Below are 18,135 nucleotides of genomic sequence, written 5' to 3'. Positions count from 1 at the left end.
TACTGTAATAACTTCTCCCCCCTTTCTGAAAAATTCCATTTCAGTAGTTTACTGTGTGGCCTTAAGAATGGCTGGATTGAAAATGTTGTGGCATTGCCTCTGTCTCTAAATGTTCTGTCTCACCCAGTGTTATATTTAGCTGAAGTTGCTTTTAGAACACAAGCCTTCTTTAGGAAATATAGGCGGCATATAAGAAAAGCAAATGGAAAAATGAATTTCTAACCAAAAGTTAGTTTACTTTGAAGCCTGTGTTAGCTTTTTCTTCATGGATCTGCTATATTACACTCTGAAATCTCCAAGAAAAATAAATCAATTGGATGATCAACAAGGGTTTGTGTGATGTATTGCTCATACTTCTCTTCCAGTGACTAGCCCATAGAAAAGCATGGAGGGGAAGTTGTGAACAGTTTTAAAGAATATAAAAACTTCACAAACTTCCATGGCATCACTAGTCTTTACTTAATAACTGCTTTGTCCTATAAGCTTTGGCCCATTGATTAATTTCTCGCCACCTCCCTTTTTCTAAACCTTAATATAAATCTGGTAGCTATTACTTGCCTTTAGTTATTAATGGTGAAAGAATACTTTTCTATAAAATATATTAATAATGAAAATTGCAATATCCAAACAGATATGATTGCAAGGTTGCCAGCAATTATGAGTTATACCTTCATTAAAATAATCTAGGGAATATGCAAATATATATATTGATGTTGCTGTTTTTCCCTCCCCTAAATGTGTGAACTACCACTAACTACAGAATGGGTACACTCCTCTGCATCAAGCTGCTCAGCAAGGTCACACACACATCATCAATGTTCTTCTCCAACATGGGGCCAAACCAAATGCAATCACTGCGGTAAGCATGGTATTGCCACACTGTTTCCTTCATTTCATGGTGTAGTTTTCTCTTTCTGGTTCTGTGTTTTAGGCTAATGATAATAAAGCACCCACCATACCATCCAGCATAGGGAAAGAGTAGGGCCTAATTTGTTATCTTAGATTGTTTCCTGATTGGCTGTGACACAATAGCGTGTATCCGTTTCCTCAAAGAATAAGAGTATGGTGTAATTTCACTGATAGCCACGTTCCCCCAGTGTGTGACTAAAGGTTAGACTCAGTGAAAGTGTAATGTCAAGACAACCTGAAGACTGTATTCTATTCAAAAGAGGATGGGGCCTGATTGATGGGATCAGTTCTGAAATCTGTTCCTTCAAAGAGTTTCAGAGGAACATGAAGGGAGACAGAGGGACCAGCTTGCAAGGGCGATGGGGGAAGGGGACGCAACGTCATGCACCTGACATCAGGATGTCAGGAGGAGCTGGGGCAGAATCTCAATGGTTGGTGGCTCCTCCTGGTGCCACCACAAGCAGGAAGTTGCTTTGATCCTCTTTCACCTCCGTGGCAGGAGGAGAAAGAGAAGGAGCTGGCCATTGGAGCTGTGCTGTGCTGCGCTTGGCTCCATGCTTCACCTCTGTGCTTTTTGGACATGGGGGGGGGGAAAGCTCCCACCCAAAAATATTTGAGGGGGCAAAAGGGGTCAGCCCCCAGGAACTGGTGCTCATATAGGAAGGTGTGCAACTTCAGAAGATGGTTGACATTGGAAACCATGGCTTCTCAGGTTAAGAATGGCTACTTATCTGATCAGAAGGTGGGTGGCAGTTGAGGCCCGGCACAGCAGTCCCACAAACCCCCAGAGGGCAAATTGGCTTTCTGTGTAGCCTGACTAGAACTGAGATGAAACAGTGCCTTGTTCACGCAGTCATTTCTCACATAGAATAGAAAAGCTTTCTCTTTGCGGGGAGGTTCGTGTTGCACCAAATTAAGTGTCATCCCACTACATTTTCCAGTCACCCTCCTTATCGCAAAAAACTCCAATCTTTAGGGGAAACGGGTTGATGTGCAAGACTTGTCAGTCAACAATAATGGCACAGCCCAAATTTGTTGGTGTATGATTAAATTTTAGCTGAAAATAGCAACAGTCTAGAAGCTCCTCCAGCCAAAAATCAACATATGAGAAATCAAAATTTGGTGCTGAAACTGCACTGAGTGGGTGTGTGTAAGTATTCTCAGATGGCAAGTGTTTGCACAGTTTAGATTTTCCTAGGAAATATTTCACATTCTCCCTGAAAATACTACTTAACCCCTGAAAACTGAAATTGAAGGACATTTGGTACAGCCCCAAACATAACACAAATTAGTGGTGCTACTTTTGGATTAAATATATTTTGTTCACCCAAATAGAAATTGAAGCATATAATTGCTGAATATTCTATCCCCCCAGTCTAGGGATAGCCAGTGTGGTTTCCTTCATATGCTGTTGGGCTACAATTCCCACCAGGGATTAAGGGAGCTGTAGTTCAACAACATCTGGAGGGCATCCTGTTGGCAGTGGCATTTGTATATTGAATTTTAAATACGGTCTCTGATTTGTTTTGCCTTGCCTAGGTTTTTTTTTCCTGTTGCACCATTTGCATGAATCATCTCATCTTTCTATTTTTTAAGTGGAGCCTCTTAAGCTATTTATTAATCAAGTTATTCTCAATTAAAAACATGTTTGGTAAAATTAATCAGGAGTTGTAGCAAAGCCAGATTTTATAAAGTGTAATATAGAAAGTTGTGGGTTAAACCATTAAAAGCAGTAGATTTTTATTAAGTGTAACAGGCAGATGTTCTGTGTGTTTTGTTACCATGGCAATTGGGGCTGTAGTCTGAGCAAAGTTGCAAAGAGAGATTCAGATTTAACAGTAAAGCACACTGATTTTCCTAAGCGAATGCCTTGTTTTGGATGGAAATGCTGGCTCATTCAGTGCAGGGTGTGATCTCATTGGTTCATATCATAATCCTCCCTCTCCCTCTCCCTCTCCTTCTCCTTCTCTCCCTCTTTTCTCCTTTCAGAATGGCAACACTGCTTTAGCAATTGCTAAGCGTCTGGGATATATCTCAGTGGTTGATACATTAAAGGTTGTAACTGAGGAAGTGATTACCACCACAACTGTGAGTATCACCAGCCTTATCTTCCATTCTTTATTCAGAGGGGCATTTCTGTTCTTAGTTATTTTTGATTCTGTTTTTCCTTTCTTATTTTATCATTTTAGAAGTATAATTGAAATGTAGCAATTATTTTTCAGTTTTTGTAGACAGTACCCATGGACTTCTAGCTGTGGAAATGTAGATTTATTTATACATACCATAAAATATATTAAGATGGTCTTGTGTAGCTTGTATGTCTTGCATCTCCAAAATATCCAACTGGATGCCATGCCAAGTCCTCATTTTGAGTTCCATGTTCTTGGCTATTTATTTTTTTTCTGCCCTTTCTGATGCTGCAGAATGAGACTTAAACACTGTAAATGAGTGCAGGTGCCTGCTGCTCACCACTTTATTTGGTTGTTGCTAAACTTTGTGCTACTTTGTCATTTTTGTCCACAAGTTACTTACGGCAGAATCCTTGAATTTAAACCCTGCTGCTATTTGGTGAAGTTCATGAGACTAAAATATTTAAAATTGTCTTGTTTAACTGGGTTGAACATACCCCAAATTACCATGATGTAAAACTGTGAGTCATATTCATCTGCTTTAACTTTGAACAGGAAAATTCGCTCTCACGTCAGGCTTAATGGGTCTTGGTTGAATTCAAATTAGCTATAATGCCATTAGAAGATACTTCATTTATTTAGGAGATTTTTCCTGTCCTCTCTCACCCTTGACCTCAGGGCAGGTAACAATATATATCATAATAATGCACATGAGGAACAGATAGAACCAATTAAAATGCATAAACCACACAAAAACTTCAGACAGGTCCATAAAATCTCCACACAGCAGAGTTGTTTGCCAACTACAGAAGGATAACAGCATAGGCACCAGCCAAATGGCCACAGAGAGGGTCTGTTCTTGTGCTACCAGCTTTGGATGTAAGAAATCAGAAAGAGCATCTCATTCAGATCTTAAGAGGCAGGACAATTCCAGGAAAGGTCTCCTTCAGGTACTGGAATCCTGAGTCTCATGATTGCACTTCCACCTTTGGCCTGCTTAGAACTGGCATGCCTAGCCCATGAAGTGCATATGCATCCATTGCTAACTGAGTGCTGAAGGTATCCTAATTTAGTGCTGAAGTATCTACAGTTAGACTTTTTCTGCACTTTTTGTCTCTGCTTGTCTGTGGTTTGCTTATCTAAAAGAACATGAGATACCTTTCTAGTGTGTTATAGAGACCAAGCAGAAAATCAGTAAACCTGAGACTTGGCTATGTATCGTTTCCCAAAGGACCCCTAGTGTACAAATGGCACAAGAAGTGTAGTAGCTGCAAGGGAACATGCCTGTATGAGGCATGTTCAAAGCCAGGCTTTTTGCCATGAGTGCACACTGAGAGTGCATGCACCCTACTGACAACTAGAGGGCTGTTCCTTAAGCAACATTCCTTGTCCTATTCATAAAAGGACATGTCTCCTAACTTATTGACTACAGTATGCATAGTGTGCATCTATTGTTATATATTTATTTAGAACCTTTGTAACTCATTTTTTATTTTGTACTTTGATATATTGATGCATAGTTCATATATCTTTTTTTACATTGATCCGATTTCCATTTCCAGAGTATGCAGGGACCTTACACTTTTTGTGCATTTGTGTAATGTCAACCTAGAATCTTTAGTCAGTCATATTGTTTTTGCAAGTATGCATTAGACATTTTCTTTATTTGCTTTTATAGCTCACATTTTTCCTCTGAGAAGCTCAAGGTGCCATACATGGTTCTCCCCCTCCTCATTTAATCCTCTACCCTCCAAGGTTGGTTAGGCTGAGAGGCAGGGACTGACCCAAGGTCACTCAGTGAGCTTCATAGTGGAGTGGGGATTTGAACCCTGGTCTCCCAGATCCTGTTCCGACATTCTAACCCCAATCCCGTGCAAGGGACTCAAGAACTTAAACATCAGAGTAGTACATAGATTTCAGCAATTCCCATTAAACTGAGGATTGGTTCTGGAACTGGAAGAATGTCCAGATGTGTGAGTGAAAGCAATTTTGTTTTTGCAATGCAGGATTACAGTAAGTCTCAGATGTTATGTTCTGATAAAGATATAATCAAAATGGTTTGTTGGGAATTATAAATAGAGTGAGCTATGGGTTATTAATGAGATGTAGGCAGTAGAAAGACTTGAACTGGGCATGGCAAAACCCCAAACAAACTGCAAAAGAAGAATGACTCTATCTGTTCATAAGACTCAGTCATTAATGATTGCTGTGATAACTGCAGCTGCTGGTAATAGTATTGCAGAGTTCTGTTCTGTGCCAATCACCCCTCCCTCTCTCCTTCCCTGTAAACAGCAACAACACACCTGCCAGGATGCTATGGTTGCCCTTCCACCCCACTGGGCAAGTTGCTATTGACTGTACTATTAGAGAGCCTATTTTAAGAAAATAAATATGGTAACACCCTCTAGGAGAGGCTAGTTCTGAAGTTAGGAGGGAAATCCAATGAAAAATAAATCTCAAGCCAGCAGTGGCAGTAAAAGAAATATGTGGTGGAGATAACTGGATAGGCTGCCATCTTTATGAAGCAGCTACAAACCCCTGTGATGGTAAAGTTTACATGGTGAATGTATGCCACCATGAACAAATTTGTTATCCCTACTGTTTTGAGGAGTAAAGCTTAAAAAATTTCATACTGACCCAAAACCCCCAAATACTAATCCATCATGTGATTAGTAGGACAGTCCACACAGCTTCTGACAGTTCCAGATAATCTTCCTCTGTATTCAACCAGCAATGTTAAGAGAACAGCTCAGATATTGTCTGAGCTTGAGTATTCATATTATTGCCCAGGCCATTTTCTATTTGAGAACAGAAGGTCCACTTCATCTTTGCTTTTACTCAGAAAACCCCAGAAAACTCAAACATGCTACTTCCCACTATACCACATATCACTTTGCAAGTATGCATTTTACTTTCTTTCTGCTTTTAGGCAGTATCATTCCATCAGCAGGCTTTCCTTCTTTGAATGTAGTTGCTAACTCATTTCTTTGCTGCTGAAAAGAGAGATGTTGGAAACATATGCCCTGCAGTGTGCATTTAATCTATCTCGGCAGGCTTTGATTTCCCGCTGTTGTCTGACCTTTCTAATGAAGAAGAAACTTTCTGGTTTTACAAAAGAAAGGGCATGTGACTTTTAAGCATTGTTGAGCTGTTGAGCAGAACCGTTGGGAAGAATGATGGGCTGTGCCTGCTGCCGATTGCTGCTCACCTGGCCCATAGTTTTGTAAAAGGATATTGTTCCCTTCAATTGTTTGGATTGCTACTGGGGTATGGTGTGTTTTTTTTTTGGGGGGGGGGTTGCTACTAGCCATGATGGCTCTACTCTGCCTCTGGTGTTGGAGGGATTATGCTTCTGAATACTAGTTGCTGGAAGTCACAGAAAGGGACAGGGCTCTCATGCTCACTGAGAGCCAGTGTGGTGTAGTGGTTAAGAGCGGTAGTCTCGTAATCTGGGGAACCGGGTTTGAGTCTCCGCTCCTCCACTTGCAGCTGCTGCGTGACCTTGGGCCAGTCATACTTCTTTGAAGTCTCTCAGCCCCACTCACCTCACAGAGTGTTTGTTGTGGGGGAGGAAGGGAAAGGAGAATGTTAGCCGCTTTGAGACTCTTTAAAGGGAGTGAAAGGCGGGATATCAAATCCAAACTCTTCTTCTTCTCAGATCTTGGTTGCCGGTTTCTCACAGGCATCCGGCTGGCCACTGTGAGAACTGGATGCTGGAATAGATGGGCCGTGGACCTGATCCAAAAGACTTGTCCCATGTTCTTAGGTGGTACTTCTTGGTGGCACTTCTTGGTGATAGCATGCAGTCCCAAGGACGGGGGTATTTTTCCTCAGTCTCTTTATGAGTTTGTAGGTTTGAGTTACAGCAGTAGGGCTATTGCCCACAAGAACGACATTATGTGATTTGGGGAAAGTGTTTGTTATAGTATGGAAGTGCTTCTAGGTATTCTTATTTCATCAAGTTCCTCTCAAGATGCTGGGCTCTCTGCATTTAATACATTGAGTAGGGATAATGGTTACTGAAGCAGTTTGTGTGTTTCATTAGTCTTGTTGTATAGTTTATAAGTACTTATAATTGTTGATTTGTTAAAGATTGTATATGATTTGGTAACGCCAACTTTTATTTGACCCCAGGTATTGTAATTGTGATGTTTTGCACTGATGTTCTGTTATGTTTATTGCTGCCGTTGTTACTGTTTGTAAGCTGCTTTGAGATTCAGCTGAAGCATATAAGTGCAATAAATTGAATCACTAATGCATGCAAAGGAAAAAAGAAGAATCACTAGTCTCTTAAATCAGTTAATATTAAAAACATTAACATTAACACTGGGTATCAGCTTGTGCTTTCACTCCTCATGTCTTCACTACAAGAGAGTAATTTGAGGCCTGTTATCCACACCCAAATGAATTTGTCCTTATATTGGATGCCATCATGATTCAACATGATTCATGTTTGGCTGTGATGAGAACGTTGATATTTATAGAACATTTATATTTAAAGAAATACAGAAAACCAACAATATGCTCTGGTTTTGAGCACATTGGGCAGTGGACAGGATATTTGTATGTTAATGATTTGTTTTGTTTTTGTTTTGTTACCTTTCAAATAAATATGCTAATTTTAAATGGATTTATTTTAATTTGATGTGTATGATTCTAATAATAATAATAATAATAATAATAATAATAATAATAATAATAATAATAATAATAATAAATAATAATAAAATTTCAATAGAGCAATGTGTGTGTATGTGTGCACACTGCTTACCTAGGGGGACATTGCTACACTGCCCTCCTCTGGTGCTGTCTATGTCAGTTGTTGTCTAGTCTATCACTTAAGATTTCTCACAGTCATATTAGTTTTTCACCTTTTAAATCTTGGTTTCAGTTTTAAATGATGAACTACATTTTTATGAGATTTTTGTTGAAAACCTATTTATTTTTATATGTTATATTCAACTAAATTATGCTCAGAATAGACCCATGAAAATTTCTGGATTAAGTTATTCAATTCAACTGATTTTGATGGGTCTGCCATGGGTATGACTTGGCCAAATACAACCCTCATATGCTTCCCTCTAATACTTTCTTCTGGTAATGTCTCAACGTTCAACTCAACTTATTTTGTCTTTCCATAAGCTACTGTGGCTGGTTTTCTTAGCAAGAATTAAATATTAATCTGTATGCTTAAATCACAAAACAGAATTATTCTGAATTTTTACAAATTGTAATTTTACAAGCTTTAAGAAACAAATACATGAATAAAATGCTAATAGAAATATACTGGTAAAACATGAGAAAGTAATAAAGTTACTATTTTAGGTGTAGGTTCATCAGACATGTTGCTCAGAGTTCGCATCTTTTTTCAATTTGAATATTTTGCATCGTTCAAAGCTTCATTTCTAAGGGTTTTTACAGCTTTAACAAGTTCCATATGCATCCTTTAACTTCTTTCTGTAGACGTTACCTAATGTGTTTTTAGAACTCATCCTGCCTCAAAAGGGTTGAATATGTTTTGCATGTATATCAATTAACAAATCTGCTAAAAGCATTTTAAAATGCAAAATCAGTTGCTAGAGGAAACTGCTGCTCATTACAGCACATGACCAAATTTTCTGTAGCAATAAAAGGAAATGACATCTTTTGTGGAGGGGGAAAAACCATGAGAACTACAGAACATGATTCGAATGTCAGAGTGAGACTGAAATGTGATTTAACTGAAAAATACTATGAGAAAGCCTGGGTGTTTTCATTTTTTTTATATTTAGCAGTTTGTTTGTTTTTTGTTTTCCACTATTTAACCTGTTTACTGATGTCTCTTTGTCTCTCTCTTTTCCAGACTGTAACTGAGAAACACAAGCTCAATGTACCTGAAACTATGACTGAAGTCTTGGATGTGTCTGATGAGGAAGGTAAGCTGATCACAAACCACATGAGCCAGACTGGTTATAATATATACTGAACTTTGGATTTAAGAAACTATCACATTACTTAAAGTGGCTAATTCAAAAGATTGAAAAAAACCATAAAACCATATTTCCTGCTTGGCAGGGAGTTGGACTCGATGGCCCTTGTGGTCTCTTCCAACTCTATGATTCTATGCTAAAAAACAAATGTACAAATGCTTGCTTATTTATTTATTTATTAAAAAGATATGTTAGCATCAAATATAAGAGACATTAAAGATTTGTGATTAGATGAAGATGGGCCATAGCTAAGTGATAATGTATGTGGTTTGATTGCAAAAGGTTCCAGGTTCAGTCCTTGGCATCTTCAGGTAGAATTAGGAAACAGTCCTGTGGAAAACATTGAGGAGTCTTGGCCAGTCCACGTGGATCATACTGAGTTAGATGGACCAATCTCATTTCTTGGGAGGTCTCAGTTTAGCCCTCCCTACCATCTTGCAGCTGCTGTTTGCCCTGTTACGATAAGCACATGTGTACCTGTATATTTTCTCCATTGGAGCAAATAGCTGGGTGAGCAGAGCACATTATTTGTATTTGGAAAACGCCAGAGGTGAAAGGGCTACTCATCAAATGACTGCTTTTAAAGAGAAATTTGAAGGTAGGAGGATCAGATCATGAATCTCCAGTGATTCATCCAGTGTTGGCCCCTAGACTGATCTACCATGTGAAGAATTACTTTGATTTTCTCTAATCCTCCTCCTGTTGTTCAGTATATATACTGCTCTCTCACCCCCTCCATGTTTATTTTAAATAATTTTGGTTTTCTCTTGGTTGCAAGGTAATGACATTTCTTCCCAGTCTACCATATGCCATTAGTTGCTCCCTTTTGACCCTGTTCCTGAAATTTAACTTATGTGTTATGCAGCTTTTAAACACTCTGACTATGATCATTTCACTGATGAGGATGCCTTTAGTGATGCAGGTACAGTGTTAAGAGTTCTTAGAGTGAGGCACAAAACCATTTTTATTTTATTGTTTAATTGTTTACTGTCCCACCTCTTTTCTGAAACCAAGACACGTGTTTCTGGAATGCCTAACTCTGATCTATGCCAGTGAATTTGTGTGTGGGTCTCTGCATGATTTCAGTTTTGCCCACCCTGGCCCCTAAAACGGAGCCTTAATTTTGTAGCTGGCTCTCTGGATGGTTAGTTCTGCCTTTTAAGAAGATTTAAGACACAGTTCATGTTCTACAAATTCAGATTTAAATAAAGTATATTGGAACGATAAAATTACCTTCTGTGATCTTACTATTTAGCTGCTAGTTTTGTATGGTTGTATTGTTGTAAGTTAACTAAGTATTGTGCCCTCCTAGGGCATTAGGATTCATTAAGAGGGAGATAAATATTAAGAAACAATGATGGTGATTTTTCTTCACTGTATGTCGTTCCTCAAGATGGCTTCCTCTTTAGAATAAAATGTCAAGTTCTTATTTGAAATCATGTTATGCTGTGTAGAATGCAGTTTTGATAGAATACTAAAAGTTTCAGATTCATGTTAAGAAAGAATGCTCTACCCCAATGTATTTCAATAACCCAATATGTTTGTTCAAGGCCTTGAAAATTCTTCTTAGAGGAAAGTTAAGGATTTTTGCAGAGTTTAACTAGGTAGTCTCTATATTGGCATATGGCCACCTACCAGGTTGTTCAAAAAAGCGATGAATATAGTGAAATATGTTGAATATGTAGCTCCTGCAGAAAGGCTTCTTTAATGTAGTGGATGCTTTACCTGCCATTACCACTGAAACAGGTTTCTAAATATTCCAGCAAAATGCCCCAGTGTTTGCCTTTATTTCAGGAGGGGGATGTTGTTCCTGTATTCCTCCCTCCATCAGACGATTGCAAGAATACGTTTTTTGTATGCTGCTGCTCTCACGACTCAGCAGGGACAGATGTTCAGTATTTCCATTTTAGCGGTTCAGTTGCCGACAGTTCCATTAGAGCCTCTGGGAGCTGTGTGTGGCTGACATAATGTGATGCCCATCTGTAATCACTTAACTGGCAATTATTTGGGTCTAGACAGCATGGCTGGTCAAAGAGGCAATATAATACCCTGAAGTAGCTATGGTTACAAAGATAAGCACAAAGAATAACACGCCAAACCAGGGATGGCAAACCTGTGACCCTCCAGGTGTTGTTGAACTACATCTTCCATCATCCCTGACCATTGGCCATGATGACTGGGGCTGATGGGAGTTGGAGCCCAAGAATGTCCAGAGGGTCACAGGCTCCCCTTTCCTGTTATAAATCCCTGACATGATTTAAGTTTAAGTGAAAAGTACCTGGAGAGAGGAGGATACAAGAGTATGGATTCCTTTAAAAAGGAATACATCCCCCAGTTTCTGATCTGCTTTTCCGTGTGAGCATCATCAGAACAGATACGTCTTCACTCTTTCTCATGGTAACTGTGTTTATAGAGAGAGTGTCTGGTTCATTGGTTCGGTGCAAGACTGTTAGGTCAGCAGTCATTACTAGATGCTGCTGGTTCAAGGTGAATAATGTGTAGTCATAGGGTTTGACTCGGATTCATTCATGTTTGGAATGGACAAACTTAAGACAAATTTCACTGGGTCTGCTCTACGCATGACTAAGTCTGGATCCAATGCATCATTGCCTCATAATGAATGTGAACCATTTTCTGTTATGGTTGGAATGCTTAATGTAACACTTTTTATTATTATTTTGAAAGTAATCTGAAAGTCAGTTTTGCCTTTGTGCCTTACAAAGTTTGAATTAAGATCCAGAACTTACGCTTGCTTGGATCCAAACATTTTCACAGTTCATAAAAGGCCTGTTTCTGTCTTAGTGGAAGATCACTGCAAAAGAAAAATGCTCCCCACCACAGGTCCAGAGAAGGTCTTCCATTTGCACAAGCTCTCTCCCCCCCCCCATCTTTATATATACATATATTCCCCACCAGATTTTATATATGCTGTTTCTTCCTTGCTTTGCATGCAGAAGGTCCCAGGTGCAGTCATTGTCAGTTCCATTTAAAAGGATCAGGTAGGAGCTGATGGGAAAGACCTCTGCTGCCAGTATGAGTAGACAATACTGAGTTAAATGGGCAAATAGCCTGATCCAAACATTAGGCAGCTTTCTCTGTTCACATCTGATACTTAATTGAGCTTTTCTGAAAATGAGAGTATAGTGCCAATATAAACTCTCTGTTGGCTAGAATATATATTTCTGTTTCTTTTCTACATTCTGTCCCACATTAATGACATTCTCATATGGCACATAATAGTGCAATAGGGGCTCAAAGTCAAATTTTAATGTCTCATGTGGAAGCAGTTTCTGTCAGAGGCCAGCTGTGTCCAAGAAACTAAGTGGAAAAAAGGAACAAAAGTAAAATTAGTTCAGCCAACAGTATGTATAATGGCAAAGGACAAAAGACTGATTCAACGTGAGGTGCTGTTGATGTTTTTTTTAAAAAAAAACACTTAAATTGATATCATCCCACTTAATCTGCCAGTGTTTTCTTAGTGTGTATTAACAGCTTGTGCTTGCTGTGCTTCAGGAATGAGGATAATGTTCCCTGTTTTGTTTGTTTGTGTTTGAGGTGATCCACCTAATATGTGACCATACTTTTCCAGTGCTGTAGGGCTTCATTAGTTTATTGATCTTGTGAATTTGTATGTGTTTTGTCTCAAGGTGACGACACAATGACAGGAGATGGGGGAGAATATCTTAGACCGGAAGATCTGAAAGAATTAGGCGACGATTCCTTACCCAGCAGCCAGTTCTTAGATGGTATGAACTACCTGAGGTACAGCCTGGAAGGAGGCCGATCTGACAGGTACTACTGCACCAAGAATGTTCTATTTTTCTAACACATCTATAGTATTTTTGCTGAATAAACACCCAGTACAGTATGTGGATGAATTTTAGGACACTTTCAAGGCCCAGAGGCTTGGTGGGCATGGAGAATGCCTACCTTGTAGATTCACAGAAGAATATTTACTGAGGAAGAATATTTACTGAGGGAGAAGTGGCTTGAAATGTGTACATAAAGCTCCCCCCCCCTCAGATTTCAGCCAAATACCCTAATCACAGCTCACGTGAAAATGAAAGGTACAGAGATGTTCCATCTGAATATTAAAAACACTAAACATATGATGTTGTTAGCTTAAATATATGGATCTTCATTGCAATAAAGAAAGCCTATGCAATGCAGTGGTTGTGCCATTGCTTTGTGCTATGGGAAACGTACCTTCTTCCTTCTATTAGCCAGCCCAGGCTTATGGAACTGACTTATTTTAAGAAGCTCAGCTTTAGATCCTCTGGTTTTTCTTTCACAATCATGGTTTTTCTTTCACAATCATGTTCCATGTTTATTATTTCTCTCTCCCCTCTTTGTATGCTTTCATTAGCACTGTGCCCAGGTAGGTATTATACAGCATGAAAATGATGTTCTCTTCAGTGCTCCTTTGTGGCATCTGTCATTAAATACCCGCATCCATGCTGTAGATGTGCTGGAGGATTTTGAAGGTTTTGTTTATTACAGTTGGTCAGTTTTGAAGGAACAACTAAAATACCATTGTGGTTGCAATTAACGATGATCTCAACCAAAATCTTAACTCATTATTTTGCGGCATGTGCAATGCTGCCAGTTGAAGGCAGGCTTAAAAAACAAGACACATACTGATTTCAGAAAGATAACAAAGTTAACATGCTGCCCATTTTCAATTATATATAGCTATTACAATAGATAGAAAGAACTGCTTGTACCTGACTTTGCTCAATAAGACATACAAGAAGAAAACCAGTCTCTGACAAGTATGAGTAAATGCCCTGGAGGTCCTAGTCTCACTGCTCCTGGGTCCTTTTATGTGAGAGTCTATGAATCACTAACTCAGTGTTAGAAAGTACAAAAGGTATCAGGAGAAGAAAAGCCTTGATAAATAATTGGTGTGGCTGAGGATAGCGTGAAATTAATGGATAGCATCTGTTTATGATCAACAGCCTTGAGTTTCTTTTTGTCAGGTCAGCTTTACTTAAGATACCTCAATAGCATATCTGAAATAAATTACATTTTGCTTTTCATAGGTAGCTAAAGACAACAGTATGTTGATATCTGCCTGAAAATGTCAATGGGGTATTTTGACCCCTGATTTATCATTAATTTTTGTTTACTTTGTACAGCCATCAATGGCTAAAGTCCATATTTTGCACAAATGGGGTATATGCATAACCAAGACCCATGATCCAGATAGGAACCTGAATGAATTACAGTTGTTGTGGTTTGCAACCACCAGAGAAAAACCAAGTAACATCTTTAAAGGCCTGTAGTAATTTCAGCCTTACATACGTCTGGTTGATTGGATGATGTTAACTATTGTAACGTTCAATTAACAAAGCATCATTTTGGGTCCTTTGCCAACCTTGCATCTTGGTGCTCCAGATGCTTCAATAATTTATAAAGAATGGGGTTTGCTACTGAAGTTTTTGTTTTTTTAAAAGAAAGGATAAAATTGAATGAAGGCCAAGCAATTTTTCTGAGGACCAAGTTTTCGTGGCCAAAACAGACGTGATATTATCCACTTATTTAACACTTACATTGTTTTTTAAAGGAACAGTTCTATTTGTTTTTAATTTAAAACTCACCCCACAACTTGACTTAGCTCAACTTCCTTCAGTTATAAATGATACACACGTAACAGTTATTATGCTATTGTCACTTCCGAGGTTTATTAAAAAATGCAGGGTTGCTATTACCAGCCTTTGCAAATTTGGGGACTAACTCCCTTTTAACACAGAGGCACATGTGTTGTAAGCATGTTTAGGATTCCATTGCATATCATACCTCAGCAGTTAAAATGTGACTAGAAGATATTCATACAGTTTTAGAGCTGAAATGTCCTGATGACATTGACTTGGATCCTAAGTTGCTTCTCTGCTGTTTTTCTCCATCAGCAGCCCTTTGCACTATAGCCTATGCCATTCCCAAAAATTCCCCAAGCACTAAAACCCTCTTCTGTGAACTCTGTTCTGCTCATGGGAGGAAAGCTAGGGTCCCTGGAAAGCCATTGCTTGAAATCAATCAATCGGCTGAAATCAGTTCAGTTCAGTTTAATCCAATCAAAACTGACAGGATTTCTGTACATGTCATTGCATGCAGAATTGCAACCACAGATCACAATATAAGAACTATTAAGAACATATCAAAAATTATATATATATATATATATATATATATATATATATATATATATATATATAGTAAGCTACATATACTTATGTACTAATGATGGGAAATATTTTTTTCCATTATTTATAAGTTTAATATCCATTAATAGTTAACACTGAGGTAGTAAAATGTGCTGTGTAAATAAATGTTGCTACTCAACTGTTTCTTCAATCTTAATTCATTCCTAACATTATTATGTTACTAGGCAACTGGAAACATATTAAGTATTGCGCACAAAATACAAATATATGAACTATAGCTTGGTAATAGTTTCAGTGATTTAAGTTTCTTAATCAATATTTGAGGTACATAATTATAGCCGAAACTCCATGTAGCTTAGTATGTTTGCATTTTGATATTTGAGGCGATAGCAGTTAGTTCAATTAAGCCATTAGTTGATGTACGAAAGTAGCTTATTTTGCTTTGCATCTATCATTGCTACTGCAAATGATTTTATATGTTGTGCATATAAAGGTGGCGTAAAGGTGACAATGTTTTGTTTTGTTTTTGCTTGTTTATAAATTCTGCTGGTATATAAAGGCAGAATTGTGCACTATGAAAAGAGCATATGGCTGGCTACCTTCTGTGTACCTTCCAGGGGACTAAGTAGCACACTGTTGCTTGTCAGAGGAACTTACTTCATTTTTTTCCTTCCTGAAGAATTCCCTTAAAATTATGAGTGAAATATATATATTTCAACAGGACAAAGAACGATGGAATGGGTTGCTTGTTACTTTTAAGAATAAGGGGAACCATTAAGCCACAGGGTCACTACTTCAAACTATTTCCATACTGTAGATTGAACAGATGGGATTCTGTTGGATTCCAATGTTTTTGAGAAAAGAGAAGAAAAGTTGGGGGGGGGGAGGAAGAGTGGAGGGTTTTATTGGAGTGCTTAAATCATCCCCCTGGAAGTTGCACTCTATTTGCTAATAGCATGCTTTCTTCACTCCTTTGCTCTGCCCACAATCCCATCTTCACAACACCATCTCAACTGCTGATAATGTTGCCAACCTACCAGCCTACGATCCTTCAGTTCAGACAGGTCCCATACTCTGAGCCACGCCTCCTACTTGAGAGACAGCGCCATGATTGATGACACGGTTGTTATTCCCAGCCACCAGGTGAGATGTTATGGTAGCTTTGCAAACCTCTCAAACTGGTAACTTTAATGTTGCCATTCTTAATTGTCTTTTATGCATTGTCACTGTTTGGGTGAACTGTCAACTGCTCTGTGTTTCTTGGGTCTTGCCTGATTTTATAATGTTGTCTAGCTGAATAATTTCCCTCTGTATCATTCACAATACTGTTTTATGGCTGTCAGCAAAAAAAGGTAGCATGAAAGAAATGCTTAAATACATCTACAGCAAAGTTTCACCCAATTTTTGGCAGTTTTATTTCATCAGCTGCTTAGGTTTTCCAAATGAGGACAGAGATTATTTTCCACTTAGTATAAGGCAGATAACTGCTTCATAAGACACACTATTTGAAAGTGCATTCTCTGAATAGCTGTGTTTTTTTTTGGTGGGGGTCAGTGTCCTTTGCAATCACATTTATCCCAATTGAGGTATATACACTGTTCTGAGAAGATAAATATTATCTATGTGCTTCACAGCTGAAGTAATATACATGTCTAAAGAGAGGAATGACTATAAGTCTTGTATATCCAGGTTCTATAATTTTCTGACAGAAATTAACTGACAGAGGAAATAGTACTGGCACAAGAAACATTAGGACACGGTGAGGCAAATCTAGGTTGTTTTGATTTCCCCCAAAATTAATAAATGGTAAAAAATGTAGTTCAAATATTTATATATTTCTTTTTTGTTCTCATATTTGGACAATTTGAGCATGTTCCACCATTTCAGCAATTGATAACTTGTTTTATGTAGCCACTTTTTAGTGGTAGAAGCTACAGGGGTGTATCCAGTTAAGGCATACTCGGCATAGACCCAGTTAAATCTATGGACTCAAGTTATGTTAGTTGATTTCACTGAGTTTACTCTGACTATAACTTAGTTGGATGACAATCCTTTGGGCTGGAATCATTTAGGAGCAATTAAATGCTGCCACAGTGATTCCAGAGTAGAGCTTGATATATAAATAACTCAGAAGTATATTTAGTTGGTCGTTAACTAAATTACACACATGACCTTTTTCACTTTCATTTTATAGCTTTTTGTGAACCGACTCCATCAGAGGCATAGAAAACATTGGTTTGGGTTGGTTCAGTGTTGTAAATAAAGAGAAGAACAAAGGTACAAAAACATAAAAGTTAAATTTATTTGCATTTCAAGGTATCCACATTGGCCAAAGAAGGTGAGAGAAATTCCTATCGCTTAAGCTGGAGCCCTGACAACCTGGACAATGTCACTCTCTCTGCTAGCCCCGTTCATTCTGGGTAAGTAATACACAACAGAAGACAAAGGAAGATAATAATTAGAATCTCATCAGCTTGAACTAATGCTTATTTTGGATGTGCATTTTCCTGTGTTATTGTTTCAATGCAAAAGTTCTAACCATTCAGATTAAAGGACCCCATTACACTTCATATTGAAGCCATTTTGTAGCATTACGACTCCACACCCCAAATAATTTGTGACTTCAACAGTCAATGAAAAATATTTTTTTGCAGATCCCAACAAATTTCTTTGAAGCAATGGTGGTTAAACTTGTTTGAAACAAATACAAATTGGTAATGTGGACATGCCCTAAGCCAGACCTAAAGCTCTTGAATATAATGTTGAATCTTGAAATCACTGGGAGTCCAGATTTCAGCAGGTTAAGGCTCAGTCCTTGTATGACCATTTTCTATTGAAGATATTACCACTTGAAGCAAATATCAGTGGTGCTTTCATGTGGGACTTTGGGGCAGAAGTCAAGGGCTTCACTCAGCATAATTGACAGGAGGACTCTCAGACTCAACAGTAATGGATTACTACATT

The 18,135-nt window shown here is 38.3% G+C and overlaps 1 protein-coding gene across 30 annotated transcripts in view; it reads left to right on the top strand.

Annotated features, from left to right (window-relative positions):
- ANK2 (ankyrin 2) overlaps positions 1-18,135 on the top strand; it is a gene marked incomplete at its 3' end in the record, with an annotated part of 325,504 nt that overhangs the window by 257,617 nt on the left and 49,752 nt on the right. For 25 of the 30 annotated variants that reach the window (XM_081208031.1, XM_081208022.1, XM_081208041.1 and 22 more), the window contains 6 exons: positions 761-859; positions 2,899-2,997; positions 8,881-8,953; positions 12,655-12,799; positions 16,212-16,314; positions 17,488-17,591. In XM_081208031.1, the coding sequence (XP_081064157.1) occupies positions 761-859; positions 2,899-2,997; positions 8,881-8,953; positions 12,655-12,799; positions 16,212-16,314; positions 17,488-17,591 (623 nt within the window). Of the gene's footprint in view, positions 1-760; positions 860-2,898; positions 2,998-8,880; positions 8,954-9,872; positions 9,930-12,654; positions 12,800-16,211; positions 16,315-17,487; positions 17,592-18,135 lie in introns of all 30 variants that reach the window. The other 5 variants (XM_081208012.1, XM_081208013.1, XM_081208037.1 and 2 more) reach the window with 1 other exon arrangement.

Source organism: Podarcis bocagei (assembly GCF_964188305.1).
Source record: "Podarcis bocagei genome assembly, chromosome: 9".
In the NCBI taxonomy this organism is placed as follows: domain Eukaryota; kingdom Metazoa; phylum Chordata; class Lepidosauria; order Squamata; family Lacertidae; genus Podarcis; species Podarcis bocagei.
This window is presented reverse-complemented; position numbering and strand designations above follow the sequence as displayed.